At 55.7% G+C, this 18,786-nt stretch overlaps 1 protein-coding gene across 1 annotated transcript; it reads right to left on the bottom strand.

Annotated features, from left to right (window-relative positions):
• Positions 1-10,868: 10,868 nt before the first annotated feature.
• LOC102284401 (leukocyte immunoglobulin-like receptor subfamily B member 4) lies at positions 10,869-13,438 on the bottom strand. The gene is made up of 5 exons (XM_070387217.1): positions 13,259-13,438; positions 13,071-13,106; positions 12,595-12,894; positions 12,080-12,382; positions 10,869-11,129 (listed from the first exon to the last, which is right to left on the bottom strand). The coding sequence occupies exons 1-5, from the start codon at positions 13,290-13,292 to the stop codon at positions 11,008-11,010; spliced, it is 795 nt and encodes a 264-aa protein (XP_070243318.1). The 5' UTR covers positions 13,293-13,438; the 3' UTR covers positions 10,869-11,007.
• Between the last annotated feature and the right edge of the window lie 5,348 nt (positions 13,439-18,786).

Here is an 18,786-nt window from a genome sequence, read left to right as displayed (position 1 = left end):
GAGGGAGTATGTGGAGTAGAGGGAAAGGGGCCCCCTTGTATTATCCATCCTTCCGTGAGGTGGGGTCACCTCTGGCTGACGTCCCCGTGTCTCCTTTCTTCCCATGCAGCCCAGAGCTGCCTGGGGACAGGGCTGAGCTGTGGGTCTGACTTCTTCGTGGGAATGGGCAGGTATCTCTTCACCTGAGAGCAGGAGCTCCAGGGAGTTGCTGGGGAGGGACAGCAGGTGGGGGGCAGTGCTGTGTGAGCTGTAGCACCTGTAGGTCCCACTGTGGGCTGAGGTCACAGCACTCAGGGTGAAGTTGGCCTGAATGGGTGGAGCCATGTCCTGCAGATGAAGGTGCTGGGGAGCAGCGAGTGACCCCTCTTTGGACAGATGGAAGGTGTCTGACCAGACCTCAGAGCGACACTGCAGAGTCACATTCTCTCCCTGGGGCACTGAGGCCCCCGGGCAGGCAGAGAGGGAGCGTTTCCTGTGCATTCCTGGGGGAGAGGGCAGGAGTGATGAGCAGAGAGCCCCTCCCCGCATCCCAGACCTTGAGCTGAGGGTCTCCCTGTGAGCCCTCCCAGCTCCTCTCAGCCCGTCTGTGTGCGTCTCCTTAATCTCCATGCCTCTCACTCCTGTTTTCACATTCCACCCCTAGACCCCTGCCCCACCTGGGCCTCTGCTCCAGGGCCCTCTCCCTGGACCCATCACCACAAGGGCCGACCCTGGTCCAGCGCCCTGAGCAGACAGTTGGGACCTGGGCCAGGACAGGGGCTCCTCACCCGTGATCAGGATGTCCAGGGGGCGCTGGGGGCCGACCACGTGTAGAAGAGGTTGTGTCCACTGTAGCATCTGTACTGGCCGCCGTGCATGTGGCTCATCCAGCCCAGGGGGAGGTCGGGGCTCTGCTGCCCTTCCAGACGGAGGGGAGGGGTGAGCCCCTTGTCCTTGGTCAGAGCAAATCTGCTAAGGCCGGCCTGAATGACACTGGAGGGTCAGGTTGTCTCCAGGGAGCACGAGCGAGCTGGGCTGAGTCGAGAGCTAGGGTTTCCTGTACATTCCTGTGGGCGAGGGGCTGTGTTAAAGGGGGACCTCCACCCTAGTGACCCGAGGTGTGGACTGGGAGGGCAGGGGCCCCTTGAGCACACACTCTGCTCCTCTGCCCGTGAGGAGGCTCCCACGGTGGGAGGGACCTGGAGGGACCTGCCCCTCCCTCTTACCTGTCAGCACCAGGGGCAGGGGGTCACTCTGTGCTGACCAGCTGTACCTGCTCTGATATGCACACTGATACTGCCCGGCACCACTTGAGCTCAAGGATTCAAAGGGGAACCTGGCCTTGTTCCTGGAGCCCTGAGGGGCCTTAGCCTCCCAGTATACAGAGCTCCTCTCTTTATGCAGACGGTAGACCTCAGCCAGCAGAGACCCCTGACACCAGATGGTCACGGGGCTCCCCTGGGCAACCATGGAGCCTGGGTCAGCCCGGATGGAGGGTTTGGGGAGAACCTCTGGAAAGGAATTACAGCTGAGGAGTCAGGGCGCCTTCTCCCCCAGGTTTCCCAGCTGTCACCCAGGCCCCTCCCAGACGGGCCACCAGTGGCCCTGACCCACTGTGCTCCCCAGAGACCAGGGGTGGTGGGTGGAAGCAGGAGGTCTGGGGGCTCACCTGGTTGTCCCTGGTCCCCTGGGCCCCAGCACAGCCCTGAAGAGAGTTCCCTGTGAGTGCCCACCCTACCACATGTCCTGGACGCTCCAGGTCTGCTCTGCGCCCTGAGGGCTGGGGTCAGATCCGGGCTGAGGACATTCCCCTCTCCCCCACGAAAGTCTGTCCCCACTGAGCCTCCTGCATCCTGGGGTCTCTGTCTCTGTGCTTTGGACAAAATACCATTTGAAAACAGTGAATGGTGTTTTTTTAATCCACTTATCAGCGATGGACGTCCAGATTGTTGTCCTTTTTTATCTCCTGTGGCTACCTCGGTGAACATACCTGCATAAATGTTTGAGTAGCTGTTGGCAGCTTTCTGCTTTTTAATTGTGGTAGGAGTGCTTAACAGGGGTCTGCTTTCTGTGCCGCCTGGCGCACAGCACGGTGCGGCCAGCCTCAGGTCAACACTCTGTGCTGCAGCGGGTCTCCAGAGCCTATTCATCTTGCAGAACTGAAACTGCACTATGAAGTAGGCCTTCTAGGCCAAATGCTAATTCCGGTTTACTTTTCCAGGAACTGCTGACTTGCTTTGCACAGTGGTGGAGCCATTTCCCATTCTCACTTGCAATATCACGGCTTCAGGTTTCTCCACTGCCTCATCACCAGTTGTTAATTTCTCAAATCATGGTCTATCTCCTTGAGTTCCAACGGTATCTCATCGTGGTTTAACTTTCATTTCCCTAATGACAGATGTTCTAAACATCCTTTCCTGTGTTAGCCATCCACCTGTATATCTCCTCTGTAGAAATGTCTATTTAAGCCTTTGACTGTTTTAAAAATATCGGGTCACTTCTTCTTATTGAGTTAAAGATATTCTTCATGTATCAGGATACTATACTCTGACTAGACGATGTGCTAATATTTTTTTCAAATTTTGTTGGCTGTCTTTTATACTCTGGAGAGTGTTTTTGAGGTACCACCAGGTTACATTTTGGTGAAATTCATCTTTTCTTTTTCTTATCTTTTCTTCTGGTCCTTTTCCTGTCATAGCAAAGAATCTATTGTCAAGTCAACAGATGAAGATTTACTTTCTGTTTTCTCTTAGAGAATTTTAGCTGTCACATGGATCCACTCTGAGCTGATTTTTTATGTGGCGTGTGTCACATCGATCTTTGTTCTGCGGGTGGATATCCGGATTTCCCAGCTCCGTTTGTCTCAGAGAATGTCCTCTCCCCCTTGAGTCGTCTTGACCCCGTCAGAACCCGCCCCCCCCCGCCCCCGCCCCGTCCCCAGGTCGTCTGTTTGTGTATCAGCTTCCATTTTACCCCTGAGGACCGAAGCAGAGTGGGGGAGGGCTCGGGGCCCCTGCCCTGTCTGCACCACCTCCAGAGGCCCTTCCCGGTGCCCGAACGTGCTGCCCACCTGCAGGGACCGGGGCAGCTGTCCTATTTGGGGGTCTCAGGGCACCTGCTGCTGCCGGAGCTCAGAGCGTCCCTCCTTCCCCCGCCCCGAGTCGTCACCTGCTCAGTGCTCGGCACAGGAGGCTGCATACCCAGGATGCTGGCACAGAGAGATCCTCTGATCAAGAGGCCCCGGGCTTCCTCCTCTCCACACGCAAGTTCTCTCAGGGAGGGGAGACTCGTGTCGGGCCAGTTGTTTCAGGGCCTGCCATCGGAGCTCTCCTTCTGCTGGGTCCTTTCCATTCGCCCGATGACAGCACCAAGGCTCAGGGTCACTGGGTCTGTTCTTCAGGCTCAGATCACCAGAAGTTTCCATCTGGGAATGGAAGCCCAGCAAACCTGACCCCAGAGCCTGACTCCCCTGCATGCGGCTGCCAGCCTTGGTTAGAGAGCCTGGGGTTGAGATGGACATCCGACCATGCCGGTGGGCGTGAGGGTCCTGCCAGCTCCTCAGGGCGGCACTGGGTAGGTCTGAGCTGGGAGCCGTGCGGCAGAGCAGGCAGGTTCCTGGAGTCAGACACGTCAGTGGTTTAGACCGTTGCCCTAATCCCGTGTGTTTTAGGTAAATTCCCGCATAAGCCTGGGAGCACCCTCACAAAAGAGACGCCCCAACCTCGTAGTTTCGTGGTGGAGTGCATGTGGAGTGCGTGGTGTGCGTGCGGCACCCACGTGGGCGGGGCCCCAGGAGGCACCCCGGAAGTGCTGGCGGCACCGCGGTGTGCATCCGCCGGCTGCCCATTGCTCCATGCAGAGCCGCTCGTGGGCAGGGCGCTGTGCGATCAGACAGGCTTCCACCTAGCTTTAATGCTCTCCGGTTGCCGTCTTGACATGTGAACGTGGGGCCCTGCATTCTCGATTTTCACTGTTTCCCCCAATTATGTAGCTGATCCACCTCTACAGCTGCGCTTTTTTATTTGATCGGCTCATTTTAGTTCATCGCTGCGAGGACCTGGGCACAGGAACTCCAGAGGAGAGGGACGCCCTTCCCTCCAAGAGCATTCTCCTCCACCCACTGCTCTCACTGAGGACCAGATAGAGCCCAGGCTTCCTGATATGGTTCACTCTGGAACCAAACATTCTGTGACCCCATCCTACTGCGCGTAGGGTTGAACCCTTCACGTCCACAGTGGCGGCCTCCATCCAGATTGAGATTCTTGATTTTTATGTTCAGAAACTGACATGGACCCCATTCAAATTCTGCACCGCATGTCATCCGGTGGTAGAGTGTGTGTCTGAGGCCCCGTTTCCCCTGGTCAACGGCTCATCGTCTGGCTGGACTCAGTGATGCCGATCGGGCAGCTGAGGTCATGGTGTGTGGAAACATGCTGAGAGTGTGTGGAGAGTTTTCCGTGACTGATGGACGGCCACTTTGCTGTGAATCGGCCCCTACGCAGGGGTTGGCCTTCCCCAGCCTGCTTCAGCCCCGCCCCACTCAGAGGTGAGAAGCTAGGGAGGGTGATGGAGCAAAGGGAGGACTCACCAGTACGGAGCCGCAGACAGGAGTCAGTACCCGTGGGTCAGGAGGGACAGGACCGCATTCCAGCAGCCCCTGAGCTTCCCTCTGACGGCGCCCCCGCCCCCTCCCCGGTGTGTGAGGACCAGGAGGTCACGTGGGAGCTTTCCATCCTCTAGTTGTCAGTTCAGCTCAGTCGCTCAGTCGTGTCCGACTCTGTGACCCCATGGACTGAAGCATGCCAAGCCTCCCTGTCCATCACCAGCTCTCAGAGTTTACTCAAACTCATGTCCATTGGGTCGGTGATGCCATCCAACAATCTCATCCTCTGACGTCCCCTTCTCCTCCCGCCTTCAATCTTTCCCAGCATCAGGGTCTTTTCCAATGAGTCAGCTCTTCCCATCAGGTGGCCAAAGGATTGGAGTTTCAGCTTCAGCATCAGTCCTTCCAATGAATATTCAGGACTGCTGTCCTTTAGGATGGACTGGTTGGATCTCCTTGCGGTCCCAGGGACTCTCAAGAGTCTTCTCCAACAGCACCATTTAAAAGCATCATTCTTTGGCGCTCAGCTTTCTTTATAGTCCAACTCTCACATTCATACATGACTACTGGAAAAACCATAGCTTTGACTAGACGGACCTTTGTTGGCAAAGTAATGGCTCTGCTTTTTAACATGCTGTCTAGGTTGGTCATAACTTTTCTTCCAAGGAGCGTCTTTTAATTGCATGGCTGCAGTCACTATCTACAATGATTTGGACACCCCCGCCCAAATAAAGTCTGTCACTGTTTCCAGTGTTTCCCCATCTACTTGCCATGAAGTGATGGGACCAGATGCCATGATCTTAGTTTTCTGAATGTTGAGCTTTAAGCCAACTTTTTCACTGTCCTCTTTCACTTTCAAGAGGCTCTTTAGTTCTTCTTCGCTTTCTGCCATAAGGTGGTGCCATCTGCATATCTAAGGTGATTGATATTTCTCCCGGCTGTCTTGATTCCAGCTTGTTCTTCATCCAGAACATCTTCCTCTAGTCCTAAGAATCCACAAAGTTCTTCCTCCCAAGTAACACGTTGCGTCTCCTTGTGAATCGGATGCAGTGGAATACGTCACACACTGTTTCTTCACTTTTTCGCTATCATGCTTGAAAATTGGTCTGTATTACTGTAGTAGTTGAACTTGGTGACTGTCTGTCATTTAAAACTCCACCGCGGGGCGGGTCGGAGCTCGTTGGTGGCCGGTGAGCTGAGGGCGTTGTGGTCCGGGTGGGTCGCACGCGGCGGGAGGGGCGGCGCGGTGCTGGGCGCGCGGAGAGGGGCGGTGCTGTGCGGGGCGGTGCTGGGCGCGCAGAGCAGTGCAGTGCGGGGCGGGGCGGGGCGGTGCCGGGCGGGGCGGTGCGGGGCTGAGCCCGACCGAGCCGGTCCATCTCTCCGCGCCTCGCGCAGCCTGAGCCATCGGCTCCGCAAGGGCGAGCGCAGGTGCCTGATCAAGTGGCGCAACGGGCCGCCCAGACCCAACGGCTGGGCGCCAAGGAAGACACCCCGACCGGAGCCTGCCTCGGCTTTCCAGAAGAGGAACCGGAGGGGCAGGTGAAGGGCCGGAAGGGCGGCCAGCGCCCTGGGGCAGGCCGGGGACGCGCACGGGGATGTCCACCTGTAGGCGGCGCTCCAGGCTCAGGAACCCGGCGCCCCCTCCAGCCCAAAGCCTCTCTTTCCTCTCCGTCCTCTCCGTCCTCCCGGTCCTCCCGGTCCTCCTAGTCCTCAGAAGGAGAGGATGAGCCGACTTAGACCCCCGGGGGCCCCGGCCTGGAGACTCACCCGTTGCCTCAGAGGCCGCCCGGATCCTGGTAGGCAAGCCCAAACTGAAGCATCCCATCCCGAAGAAGCGGGCCGCAAGCCCTTGGCCCCGGATGAAGTCGGCCCGGAGGCTCACCAGCCGGCCAGGGTGCCGAAGACGTCCGAAGGGACCTGGGGTCGCCGGGCGGCCAGCTGTCCCATCCCTGCAGGGAAGAGAGACCATGTCCACGCCACACACCCCGGGCAGGAGGGCTGCCCGACCTCGGGAGAAGCTGGGAAGACGGCGGGGAGAAGAGCAGCTCCTCCTGGGGCCCTGCCCGGCGCCGGCAGGGCGTTTCCGGGTCCGTCCAGACCAGCCGGGGCTGGGGGCCCACCCGCGGCCTCACTGAGCGGTCTTCGTCCCCGACGTCACCGCCAGCCTGCTCACGGTCCCCGTGAGGGAGTCTCCCGCCGCCCTGGACTTCTTCAACCTATATCCGTGTACCGCCTGGGAAGTGGGCCAGGTCTGAGTGCTCCAGCTGGCAGAGGGCCCTCAGAAAGGCCAGCGCTGCCAGCCCGACCGCCTCCTGCAGACGGCTGAGTCCCAGGGCTGTGCGGGCCTTTCAGACCAGCCACAGAATCCCCGCTGCTGACTTGGGGCCGAGAGGAGCCTGGGTAGTGGGTCACTGGTCTTCGATGCCGAGAAGTGGGAGTGCAGGATCATGGTGGGCTCTGATTTCTGGGGGTGGGCCCACCGGAACTCCGGTCCCCTCTGTCTCTCAGCCTCCAGGCCAAACAGGAAGAGATGGTGTGCGTAGCCAAGGCGATTTCAGCAGCGTGCCTTTGGGGACAGATGCACCCCCCAGGACCTGGTTGAGGGGCGTCCACCTGCAGCTTCCAGCTCTTGTAGGTGGTGGCCATGCTGGCTGCAGCAGGAATGGGCGTCCCTGCGCCGGGCAGACCCGAGGGCCGGAAGGTGGGCAGTGAAGGGGAGTACGTGCCCTCCAGGGTCCTAGCAAGAGATGCAGAGAGGCTAGCACACCATGCCCCGTCCTGTCCTCCGATGGCCCTGCATGTGACCACAGGGGCTCGCCTGGGCTGCTTCGCCCCCGCAGTGGTGAGCTCCAAGTCCTGCCGCAGTGGTGGCTGTGGAGCCCGGCCAGAGCCGTCCCCTCCCGGCCCTCAGGGCACCGCTGCTCCAGACTCACGACTGCCCTGCTGCCAGGGCTCCAGACCCAGCTATGTGAGCCCTAGAGTCTGAATCTGCGCACACCTCACTCCAGCCACTCTGCCTTCTTGGGGTGTTGTGTGTTTTTCTTGGTGCTTCTGACGCCAGGTGGTTTGTGTGTAAAAGTGTGTGTGTGTGCGCGTACATGCACGTGTGCAGGTGTGACCACCTTCAGGGAAGAGTTAGATGGATGCGCAGAGCTGGCCATCATGTTTCCTGAGAAGCAGAAGTAGTGCTTGCTTATTTGCTGCTGTGTGTGGCTAGGCGCTGCTCGCACATCTGACCGGGGTCCTGGTCCGGCAGCGTTCCTTTTGTGAGCTGCATCACAGCGCGCATTGAGTTGGGATTTCAATCCTGTTTTGTTTTTCGGTTTGCTTTTGTAATGGGTGGGAAGAAGCGGCCAGTCTGTCTTTTTTCTTCAGAAGATATATATATATATATATATATATATATATATATATATCTCCCAGATGGCACAACAGGAAAGAATCTGCCTGTCAGGCGCCATAGGAGACACGGGTTCAGTCCGTGAGTCAGGAAGATACCCTGGAGGAGGAAATGGCAACCCACCCCAGTATTCTTGTCTGGGAAATCCCATGGACAGAGGAGCCTGGTGAGCTACAATCCATGGGGTTGCAAGAGTCGGACATCAGTGAGCACACAAGCTCACACGTACATGTATACATATGTGTATGTGTGTGTATATATGTTTATGTATATGTGTATGTATATATGTATGTGTATGTATATATGTTTGTGTATGTGTGTATATATGTCTGTGTGTATATATGTGTGTATATATATGTATGTGTATGTGTGTATATATATGTATGTGTGTATATGTGTGTATATGTGTATGTGTATATATATGTATATATGTGTATGTGTGTGTATGTGTGTGTATGTGTGTGTATATATATGTGTGTATATATATGTATGTGTGTATATGTGTGTATGTGTATATGTGTATGTGTATATATGTGTATGTGTGTGTATGTGCGTGTATATATATGTGTGTGTATGTGTGTGTATGTATGTGTATATATGTGTATGTGTGTGTACGTGTGTGTATGTGTGTGTATATATATGTGTATATATGTGTGTGTGTATGTGTATGTGTGTATATATATGTATGTGTGTATATGTGTGTATGTGTATATGTGTATGTGTATATATGTGTATGTGTGTATATATATGTGTGTGTGTATGTGTGTGTATGTATGTGTGTATATGTGTGTATATATATGTGTGTGTGTATATATGTATGTGTGTATATGTGTATATATATGTATATGTGTGTGTATGTGTGTGTATGTATGTGTGTATATGTGTGTCTATATGTGTGTGTGTGTGTATGTGTGTATATATATGTATGTGTGTGTGTGTACATATATATATATAGCACCAAAGAGGGTCCTTGTTTCTGTTTGCACTCAAATTCTGATCTGAGAAGGGGGAGCTGGGCTTCAAGGTTTCATTAGGGGAACCTTCGGGGGAGGACCAGAGGTTTGGACCGTTGCCAAGCACTAGCTTGGTTTGTGTTTACACTAAAAAAGAAAAGCCAAATCATTCATGTGTGCCACTTCTAGTTCCTCGCAACTATGGCCGTCTGCTCCATTAAGAGAGAGAGAACAAAGGTGGACATGCTGTTGCCCTGGGAAGCCTAAGGTCCTTGCTGACCCAGCACAGCAACCCGGCGCCTGTAATCGTTCAGACCAGTGGGTCGAGGAAGGGCCCCCCACGCCCCCGGGAAACCCGCAGTGGTTTGAGGGAAGGTGTGAGAGGAAGGGAGAGGCGTGCCTGGAAGACCAGAGGTTTCCAAGTGCAGCAACTGATTGGCGGGTTTCCCAGCAGTTTTGGAAAGCTAACACTAGCAACAGGTTGCAGATCTTTCTAGACTGGTGTTAATGTATTTTGCAAGGGAGAATCACTAGCAAATGGTTTCCGAGGAGTTTTGTCTTAACTTTTTGTTAACTCAGTATGTCAGTACAGTCTTCTCTTAACTCAAAAAAAGCTCCATCACATGTATACACCAAAGCATTCATGTTTGTGAGATTGTTTTCTGTGATCTGTCTGATATGAGTGACCCTCTGTCCTTACTCTCCTGCATGTGTACTGGTGGTTAGGCACAATTTCCCCCTCGGTTACATAACTCTGGGTGGGGCTGTGTGTCTCTCCCTTTTAACTAATGGTTGTTATTTCCTCCCCAAATTACTGAGGCGATTTGCACTCCAAGCTGTAAGGTATTGGAGCCAAAGTGCTCCGTGTTTTCTCCCGCAACTGGTACTTGCATAGTTTTCTCTTTCCCTCTCCTCTGATGGACTAAGGTTTTGGCATCTGATTTCATGGAAAGTGGGGCTTGAAACTGACATGGAAATGATCTAACTAACACAAGGACACATGTGTGCGCGTGGGGCCATCGGTGGGGGCTGGCTGGATCAGACTCGCTCCTGTGGGAAAGTCAGCCTGCTCCTTCCTTCCCACCGGGCCTTCAGCGTGTTCACCCAGGCTCCTTGAGGTTGGCCACGGAGAGCATTTGCACCAAAGCAGACACACAGCTCACACACCTGGGCTCTTTATAAACTGTTGTATTCCTTAGCCGTTTACCAGCAGAGCACCTGGCTGTCACTTCAAACGTCAGGGTGTCCCCTCGCAGCGATGGTGTCTGCAGAAACGACACCGGGTGTCACCTGATGAGGAGAGCAGGGCATGAGGGGTCCAGGGGGTTCAGGGAAGAGTTCTGGATCCATCTGCTCCCAGTGGGGCCCCACCTTCACCCATTTATTCAGTTTCTTACATGACAATCTGTTTTATATACAAAAGTATTTATTTATTTGTTTTTGGCTGTGCTGGGTCTTCACTGCTGCTGCCGCCTGGGTTTTCTCTGGTTGTGAAGAGTGGTGGTTACTCTCCAGTTGCAGGCCAGGGCTTCCCCTGCTGCAGAGCGCAGGGGCATGCGGGCTCAGTCGTTGGGGCACACAGGCTTAGCTGGGATCTTCGGGAACCAGGATCAGACCCGAGCTCCTGCACTGGCAGGCGGAGTTTTAACCTCTGGAACCCTGGAGAAGTCCACATCATTCTGTTTCTGAGAAGGGATGGAGGTCTTTGCGCACACCAGAGGCGGCTGGCATTAACAATGAAGCTCACGTCCTCCATGAGTGGACAGAGCTTGCGGGCATGCAGGGCGAGGACCCGCCCCCTGGCATTGGGAGGTGCCTTGAGCCGGGGGTGAGCGGAGACAGGAGTCGGGCTTCCGGCGCGGGAGGGAGGGCCCCGCCGCACCACCTCCCCCCCCCCCCGCGCCGGGAGCAGAGTCGGAGCCCCCAGCGCCCCCCTGCCGCCGGGGACTCCCGGGCCTCCTCACGCCCAGCAGCGCGTCTCTCCCCCGGGGTCAAAGGCTCTTCTAGAAGCTCCTGGGCCGGAAGCTCGCGTCCCAGGCTCCAGCGCTCCAGGCGGTGCGAGGTCCCGGTGCTCAGCTCCGGGCTGCTTCTCGGGCTCCTCCGTGGTCGTGCCGAGCCTGGCAGAGCAGGATCCCAAGGAGCAGCAGGACCGAGGCTGCGAGGCCCATCCGGATGAGATTCTGCATCGTGTAGTCTGGGTTGAGGGCGCACAGGTCAGCGCCGGCCCCGTCACCAGGAACCGGGGTGTGCGCCCAGGGCACCCGTTCCTGGGAGAGGACGTGGCCCCGGAGCCCAGCCCCTGACGGGGACGGTGTCCTCGTTCCCACTCGCGGGTCTGACCGCGGTGCTGGGGGAGGGTGTTAGCGGGGCCCGAGGATCCTGAAGGGAGGCTGTGGGTGGGCCATGTCCTCCTCGGGAGCCTCCCGGGGCCTCTCTATCTTACTGTCTCAGACGTTCCTGCTCAGGACTCTGAGCTGACGGAGCTCAGACACCACAGGGTGGGGCCCGCCCCCGAGCGGTGGTATGCGGGGTCCCACGGACCCATCACCGCCCCCCACAGGCGCTGGCTCAGCCCTCTGCCTCTGCCGGCTTGACTCTGCCTGGGGAGGGGGTGATCCCTGGAGCCTCCGGGGGCAGGATGGGTTGGGGTGGGCCTGCTCCTTCCCAGACTGATTCCCATCCAGCAGCCTCAGGCCCCTGTAGCCTGTGGCTCCCCCGACATCTCCGCCCGACTCCCCACCGGCCCTTGACGATCTGAGGGGCCTTGTTCTCCCAGAGAATGTCAAAGTGCCCTGGGGTGGGCTGTCTTCCCTGAGCAGATAGCCCCGAGACTCCCCAGGTTCGGATCTGGGTCTGTGTCTGGGAGACTGGGTCCTGGGAATGAGCCCAGGAAGGCGTACGCCAGGCTGACCCGGAGTCCCCACCTCATTCCCCTCTGCCATGCATGGCCCTGTGGCCTCCCTGAGACCCTCACACTGCCCACTTGGCCCTCCGAGACCCTGGTGAGGGAGGAAGGGGCGGGGCACAGGCTCTGAGGCTCCTCTGTCATGGGGCCCCTCCCTCAGCGCCCCCTCCTCCACCACCGCCTGGCGCTCCCAGGGCAGAGCCCCGAGCTGCTGAGTTGACAGACAGACTGGTCCTCACCTGCGACCATGAGCGCCAGGGGCTCACTGGGCTGTGACAGCAGGTAGGGGTTTGTGCTGAGTGAGCGGTAGCACCTGTAGGTGCCCCCGTGGGCTGAGGTCACAGGGCTCAAGGAGAACTCGGCCTGGTACCGCCCGTCTTGGTCCTGGGAGCGCAGACGCAGGGGGCGATGGGCTGCCCCCTCCTTGGACAGAAGGAAAGTGTCCGTCCTGTTTCCTGACTGACACAGCAGGGTCACATTCTCCCCCAGGGCCACCGAGGGGCTTGGCCGCACCGAGAGGGAGGGTCTGTCTCTGAGCCGTCCTGCAGAGAGGAAGGGGGTGCGGGCACCAGCCCGGGTTCTGAGCGAGACTCCATGGGCCTCTCTGGCCCCTCAGCGCTGTCTCTGTTTCTCCGAGTCTCTCCCCTCCCCAACCCCCGTCTCTCTGTCCCTCCCTGGGACCCCTCCCCCTGGTCCCAGCATCACCCCTGGGGCTCCCCGGTGGGGCCTGTGCAGAGTCTGGTCCCCGACTGACCCGCTGGCTCTTCTCCTGCCACCAGCAGGTCCAGGGGCTCGCTGGGCTCTGACCAGTTAACTCCGATGAAGTGGGAGCAGTGGTATCTCCCTGCCTGCTGCTCTCTGACATTACTGATGAAGAAGTTGGCTTTGTCCCAGGGCTTTAGTGCCGGATGCATGTTCCGGGGGGCTGAGTCGCCCTCTTTGTTCAGACTGAAGCTTTTGGTATTCGGGGGCCCTTGACACAAGATGGTCACGGAGCTCCCCGAGGGGACCACAGAGCTGGGCTCAGCCCAGATGATGGGTTTGGGGAAGGTCCCTGGAAGGAAATCAGAGGCAGGCTCACCGGGTGTTCCCCCCCCAGGCCCCGGCTCTCAGCCCAGACCTCCCAGACTCCCCACTCCATGAGCCCCGAGCTGCCCTCCCCCTGCCCACAGCCTGGGGGTGACCCATGTCCCCATGAGAGGAGTGAGCTGGGCCCTGGGACAGACTCACCGGCCTGCACCTGGGTCCTTAGGCCCACACTCAGCCCTGGAAGAGAGCGCCCTGTGAGAGGTGTGCCCTCAGCTCTGATAGTGCCTCTGCTCCCCTGGAGCCTCCTGGGCCCTGGGGTCCCCTGATGGAGCAGGCTGGCTGGGGGGGTCCCTCCAGACCAGGGCTCCCCCGTCCCCACCTCATCTCACCAAGGCAGAGCAAGGCAGGGAGGGTGGGGGCCATGGCGTCTCCTCCCTGCGGTCCAGGCTGTGAGGATGGAGAAGACCTGGGTGCCCCAGACAGACAGACCCACAGGCTGTTGGCAGTCTGAGGCGGAGTTTTCTCGTCAAGGGTGTCACATCAGCGTCCCCACAGAAAGGAGAACTGTCCCTCCCAGGAAGCCTGGCATTTGTCTCCGTGACAGAGCAGGAAGCCAGCCCCGTGACTTCCTGAGACGCCCCTTCCAGATGAGGAAGGCCAGGCTCCTTCCCTCTGCGAGCTTTGCCTCGGGGTCTGCTTCCTCCTCTACCCAGCCATCAGCAGGTCCCCATGGGGTCCTCACTATGGCTGGGGTCACGAGGCCCTGGAGACGCTTCGGGGAGGGCTCAGATCCCCAGAGACACATTTTTTTTTTAATTGGAGGATTGTTACTTTACAATATGGTGCTGGTTTCTGCCATACATCAACATGGATCGGCCGTATGTGTCACATGCCCCCCTCTAGAACCTCCCTCCCTCTAGGTTGTCACAGAGCCCCTGTGTGAGCTCCCTGAGTCACACGGCACATTCCCCCGTGGTCTGTTTTATACGAGCTGGTGTGCGCGTTTCCACGCTACTCTCTCCATTCATCCCACCCTCTCCTTCCCCTCTGTGTCCACAAGTCTGCTCTTTGTGAGGGACACACGGTCAGTGTCACCCTGGGCTCAGTGGCGTCCACGTGGCCGAGAGCCCAGAGGAGATGCTCAGGGAATAAGGAAGGAAACTGACTCCTCCCCTGCCCCGGAGTGTGGGTTTCCCCCATCACAGCCCCCTTCAGGGACTTGTCTTTTTCTCGTATTGCTGTCTCCCGCCTTCCTGGGAAGAAGCCCCTGGGTCCTTTCTGGCTCCTCGGGGCTCCACGATCCTTGGGCAGGGCTTTCTTCTTCATTCTGTGCTTTTTGTCTAAAACTTCTATGACAGTAAGCTGAATTAGATCTCTGAGTTATCTGGAGAAATTGATATTTACCTGTTGTTGAGTTGCTAAGTTGTGTCTGACTCTTTGCGACCCCACAGACTGCCACACTCCAGGCTTCCCTGTCGTCCACTATCTCCCAGAGTTTACTCAAACTCATGTCTACTGAGTCAGCGATGCCATCCAATCATGTCATCCTCTGTCATCCCCTTCTCCTCCCACCTTCAATCTTTCCCAGCGTCAGGGTGTTTTCCAATGAGTCAGCTCTTCACATCAGGTGACCAAAATATTGGAGCTTCACCTTCAGCATCAATGCTTCCAATGAATATTCAGGGTTGATTTCCTTTAGGATTGACTGGTTCGATCTCCTTGCAGTCCAAGAGACTCTCAAGAGTCTTCTCCAACACCACAGTTCAAAAGAACCAGTTCTTTGATGTTCAGCTTTCTTTATGGTCCAGCTCTCACATCCATACATGACTACTGGAAAAACCATAGCCCTGACTAGACGGACCTTTGTTGGCTGAGAGATGTCTCTGCTGTTTAGTATACTGTCCAGGTTTATCATAGCTTTTCTTTCAGAGACCAACCAGCATTTAATTTCGTGGCTGCAGTGTGATATTTATTTAAATATGTATTAATCACCCACTGCTTGTGTGAATTGAGCAATCAGGTTACAATCGGACTCCCCACCCCCCACCCCCATTTTTAAAAGTTCTTTTCAATCTAAGTTGATTTGGGAGACTGAGATTCGAGTTTTCCTCTCTTGAAATAGCCTTGTCAGATAGTCATGGTAGCCTATGAAAATGTGTGCCAATGTGTTTACTCCAAGATAATGGCTGTAAGTCAAGAGTATAGCCAATATTTTATAATAACTTTATATGTAGTCTATAACATTTTGAGTATAATCTGTAAAAATTTTGGATCACTAGATTGTACACCTGAAACGACGATAATACTGCACATCAACGATACCTCAATAGGAATAAAGAAGGACTTCCCTGATGGTCCGGTGGTTAAGGATCTGCTTTGCAAGGCAGGGGACACGGGTTCGATCCCTGGCCGGGGAACTAAGACCCACATGCTGCAGAGCACCCGGGCTCACGTGCTGCGACTGCCAAGGCCACACACTGCAGCTGGAGCAGTGGCCCCTGCAGCGCAGGATCCGTGTACTGCAGCATGGGGCAGCGAGACACAGTCACATGTAAACACGTGTATGTGTAAGTCAGTCCCCCATGCCAGCCAGTCAGTGTCTCTAGACGCCGCCATGACACGGGAAAGGAAAGGATTGAGAGCAACGTTTGGGTGTTTGGGAGTGATGAGCCCTAAAGAGTAAGAGGCCTTTGCAAGTCGTCCATGTGCTACTGAGCTACTGGACTGGGCAGGCGGCTTATGGGTCGCGGATTACATAAGGCTGGCTCTCAGGAAGGAGGCGGGTTAGGAAATACTTGTGAATGATGAGCGTACAGAGGGTGCAGCTGTACTTTGGGATCTGACAACCTAAAATACAGACTGGTCTCATGTGTTAACACAATGGCTGGGGTGCCCTTCCTGTGAGAGGAGGTGCCCAATGCCTATAGGTACCCCCACAAGGCACATTGTTGGGTGGTTCCACCGCATCTAAGTCCACAGGGCCGGAGGGAAGAGGAAATGGAGTGAAGGGGAGACAGGGGATCCTAGGCTAGGGTGAGGCTAGTCTACAGGGGTTTCTGTGTGAATAAGAAAGGGCAAGCATCTCAGACCCCCGGGACTCTCTTGTGCAGTGCACACACTATGCAACCATCCCTGGCAGCAGTACCGTCTGAGACATGGACACACCACCAATTCAAAGGAACCACATTAAGAGGACCAGGAAGGCGGGGCCCACATGGCATCAGGAGGGCCCCCCTGAGGAGTGGCATCCCAGCAGCCCAGGGGTGTCCTATTTCAAGAGGAAGGCTGAGGTCAGAAGCTGCTGGGAGTTGAGTGAAAGGAGGGGAAGTGTCCCGGCTTTATCTTATTCAAAAGAGCGGGGCAGCCCTCCCCTGGTGGTCCAGTTGTTAAGATTCAGCGCTTCCGCTTCAGGGGGCAGCAGTGTTGACCCCTGGCCGGGGACCTAAGATCCCACATGAGGAACCAAACAAGACCGTGTGGGGGTCCCCCATAGCAAGCTGGGACTCACTGGGCTGCCCAGCTGTTTGCCCTCCTCAGACAGCAAATCGCGCATGGCTGCGTCTGGGGAGTGGTAAACTTCATCTCATGCCGAGATTCCCCAAACTGTGCAGTCCTGCACACTCCTCTCTGGGTCCAGCACGGGGCAGGGCTGTGTCTGGGATCACAGAGACGGAAGCGTCCATGCTTCCTTGTCCCGAAGCCCAGACCCTTCCCACCCAGTCCTCCTGCCAGGACCCAGGACCCGCATCCTCTCCAGTTACGCTTGTTCACCTTCTGGGCTTGAGCTGTGGAGCTGGAGTGAGGGGAGGAAAGCAGGACTACAAAGCTAGGCAGCGCTGGAGGAGCTTCAGGGAGAGGTGGGAGGTCGGCGGAGGTGGGGTGGGGGAGTGGGTAAGGCTTGGGGAGAAATGACATTTCTCTGGGGGCTCTCATCTTAGCTTCAGGGTCTGAGGCAAGCACCTGCATGACGTTAGAAATTGGCTTCCACAATATCCCAGACCCAGCTCTCAGACTATGCTAAGATCGCAGAGGATCTCAGCCCTGAGAAGATCATAGTCGCCCCCAGCTCTGCCCACATGGCTTCAAGGTAAACAGGAGCAACCTGCAGCACACAAATGTCTTACTCTCTTATTAAATCTCCTCATTTAAAGTGATCTTATAGTAATTTTATTGTTTTACAGGGAAACTTAGAAGAATTGCCTTTTTTCCAACATCATCTTGACCTACATTCCCAGTTGAGTAATATTTTACCCAAGTGAGATAGAGATAGACACAGAAGCAGATGTAGAGAGAGAGCTGTCGGAAGAGAATGACGTGGTCAGGGAGGGACGTGGCAGGAGAGTGAGTCTGCTACATATGTGTGTACACACACAGAAACATGTAGACACACAGATGTTTTTCTGATATAAAGCATGTATGTGCTCAGTCGCTCAGCTGTGTCCAATTCTTTTCGACCCCATGGATTGTAGCCCACCAGGCTCTTCAGTCCATGGGAATTTTCCAGGCAAGAACACTGGAGAGGGTTGCCATTTCCTGGGGATCTTCCTAACCCTAGGCTTCCCTCATAGCTCAGTCGGTAAGGAATCTGCCTGAAGTGCAGGAGACCCGGGTTTGATTCCTGGGTCAGGAAGATCCCCTGGAGAAGGAAATTGCAACCCACTCCAGTATTCTTGCCTGGAGAATCTCATGGACTGGCGGGCTACAATCCACGGGGTCGAAAGAGTCGGACACGACTTGGTGACTAACCCACCACACCCGACTCAGGGATCGAACCCACATCTCCTCCATCTCCTGCACTGACAGGCAGATTCTTTACCAGTGCAGCACCTGGGAAGCCCTGGGATAAAGCATCATCACCGTAAAAACACCGGTGTGTGCCTCCCATAGACACGAACACTCGTCTACGTGACCCTGAGTCTGCCAATTTGGAGGTCTTTGCTGATGTAAATTTTACCAAGTCATCAGTCCCAATTCACATTTAGTCACCTGCCAGACAGCCTCAGTTTTTCCTTTTGGTCCAGGGTTTCACCCGGAAGCATATGTTGCCTGTGGTTGTCCTGTTTTGTCATCCCCCAGAATCTGCACGACCCCCCAGTCTTGGTGCCTTGGGCCCCAGACCGCCTTCAGGGGTACAGGATTTGTAGATGACCTTCAACCTCTGCCGACCGTGTGGACGGATGAGCTGACCCAGGTCACTCGTTGTTGGACGGAAGCCCAGAAATGAGGCTGTGGTCGTCTCCATGGTGTCAGGAGCCCAGGTGTCCCCCCTTCCCCACCCTGGTCATGCATGCTCATCGCCTGGTCACGTCAAGCAGGCATGTGCCCGGCTTCTCAAGGCAAAGTCCCCAGTTCTCCCTTGGAATTCGATCGGTGTCGGGATAGATGCTGGGTTCTCGTCCAATATTGGGAGACGTACAACATACGTCTGGCAGACACACAACTGCCATTGTTAGTAATTGTGAATAAGTCTCCCCTGACATGAGGGGAACTAAATAATGGTGATCTCTTTCCACCCCTCCCTCTGTATTGATAAGTTGGCATTTCTACTCTAAAGTTTTCTCTTTTTCCCATGTAGTAATTTATTTATTCATTCATTTGCATATATTACTATGAACAGGCTACAGTCCACAGGGTTGCAAACAGTCGGACACAACTGAAGTGACTTAGCATGCATGCTTGTAGTCCACCAGGCTCCTCTGTCCATGGGATTTCCCAGGCAAGAATACTGGAGTGGGTTGCCCTTCCCTTCTCCAGGAGATCTTCCTGATCCAGGGATCGAACCTGAGTCTCTCCCATCACAGACAGATTCTTGACCATGTGAGCCACCAGGGAAGCCCTAACAAGCACTTAAGCCTGTAACTGTTTGCATGTCAATCAAGGTATGTGTAATATATGTCTATATTATAGACATATAATG

The sequence above is a fragment of the Bos mutus genome, chromosome 18 (genome assembly GCF_027580195.1).
Source record: "Bos mutus isolate GX-2022 chromosome 18, NWIPB_WYAK_1.1, whole genome shotgun sequence".
NCBI classification, from domain to species: Eukaryota; Metazoa; Chordata; class Mammalia; order Artiodactyla; family Bovidae; genus Bos; species Bos mutus.
The sequence above is the reverse complement of the archived record's forward strand: the minus strand, read 5'-3'. Positions and strand labels throughout refer to the sequence as shown.

Excerpts from the sequence above, each read along its gene's own strand:
- LOC102284401 (XM_070387217.1), bottom strand. The coding sequence starts at position 13,292 with ATGGCCCCCACCCTCCCTGCCTTGCTCTGCCTTG. Across the intron at positions 13,107-13,258 it reads CCCTGCCTTGCTCTGCCTTG|GGCTGAGTGTGGGCCTAAGG; the intron begins GTGAGATGAGGT and ends GCTCTCTTCCAG. Across the intron at positions 12,895-13,070 it reads AAGGACCCAGGTGCAGGCCG|GGACCTTCCCCAAACCCATC; the intron begins GTGAGTCTGTCC and ends ATTTCCTTCCAG.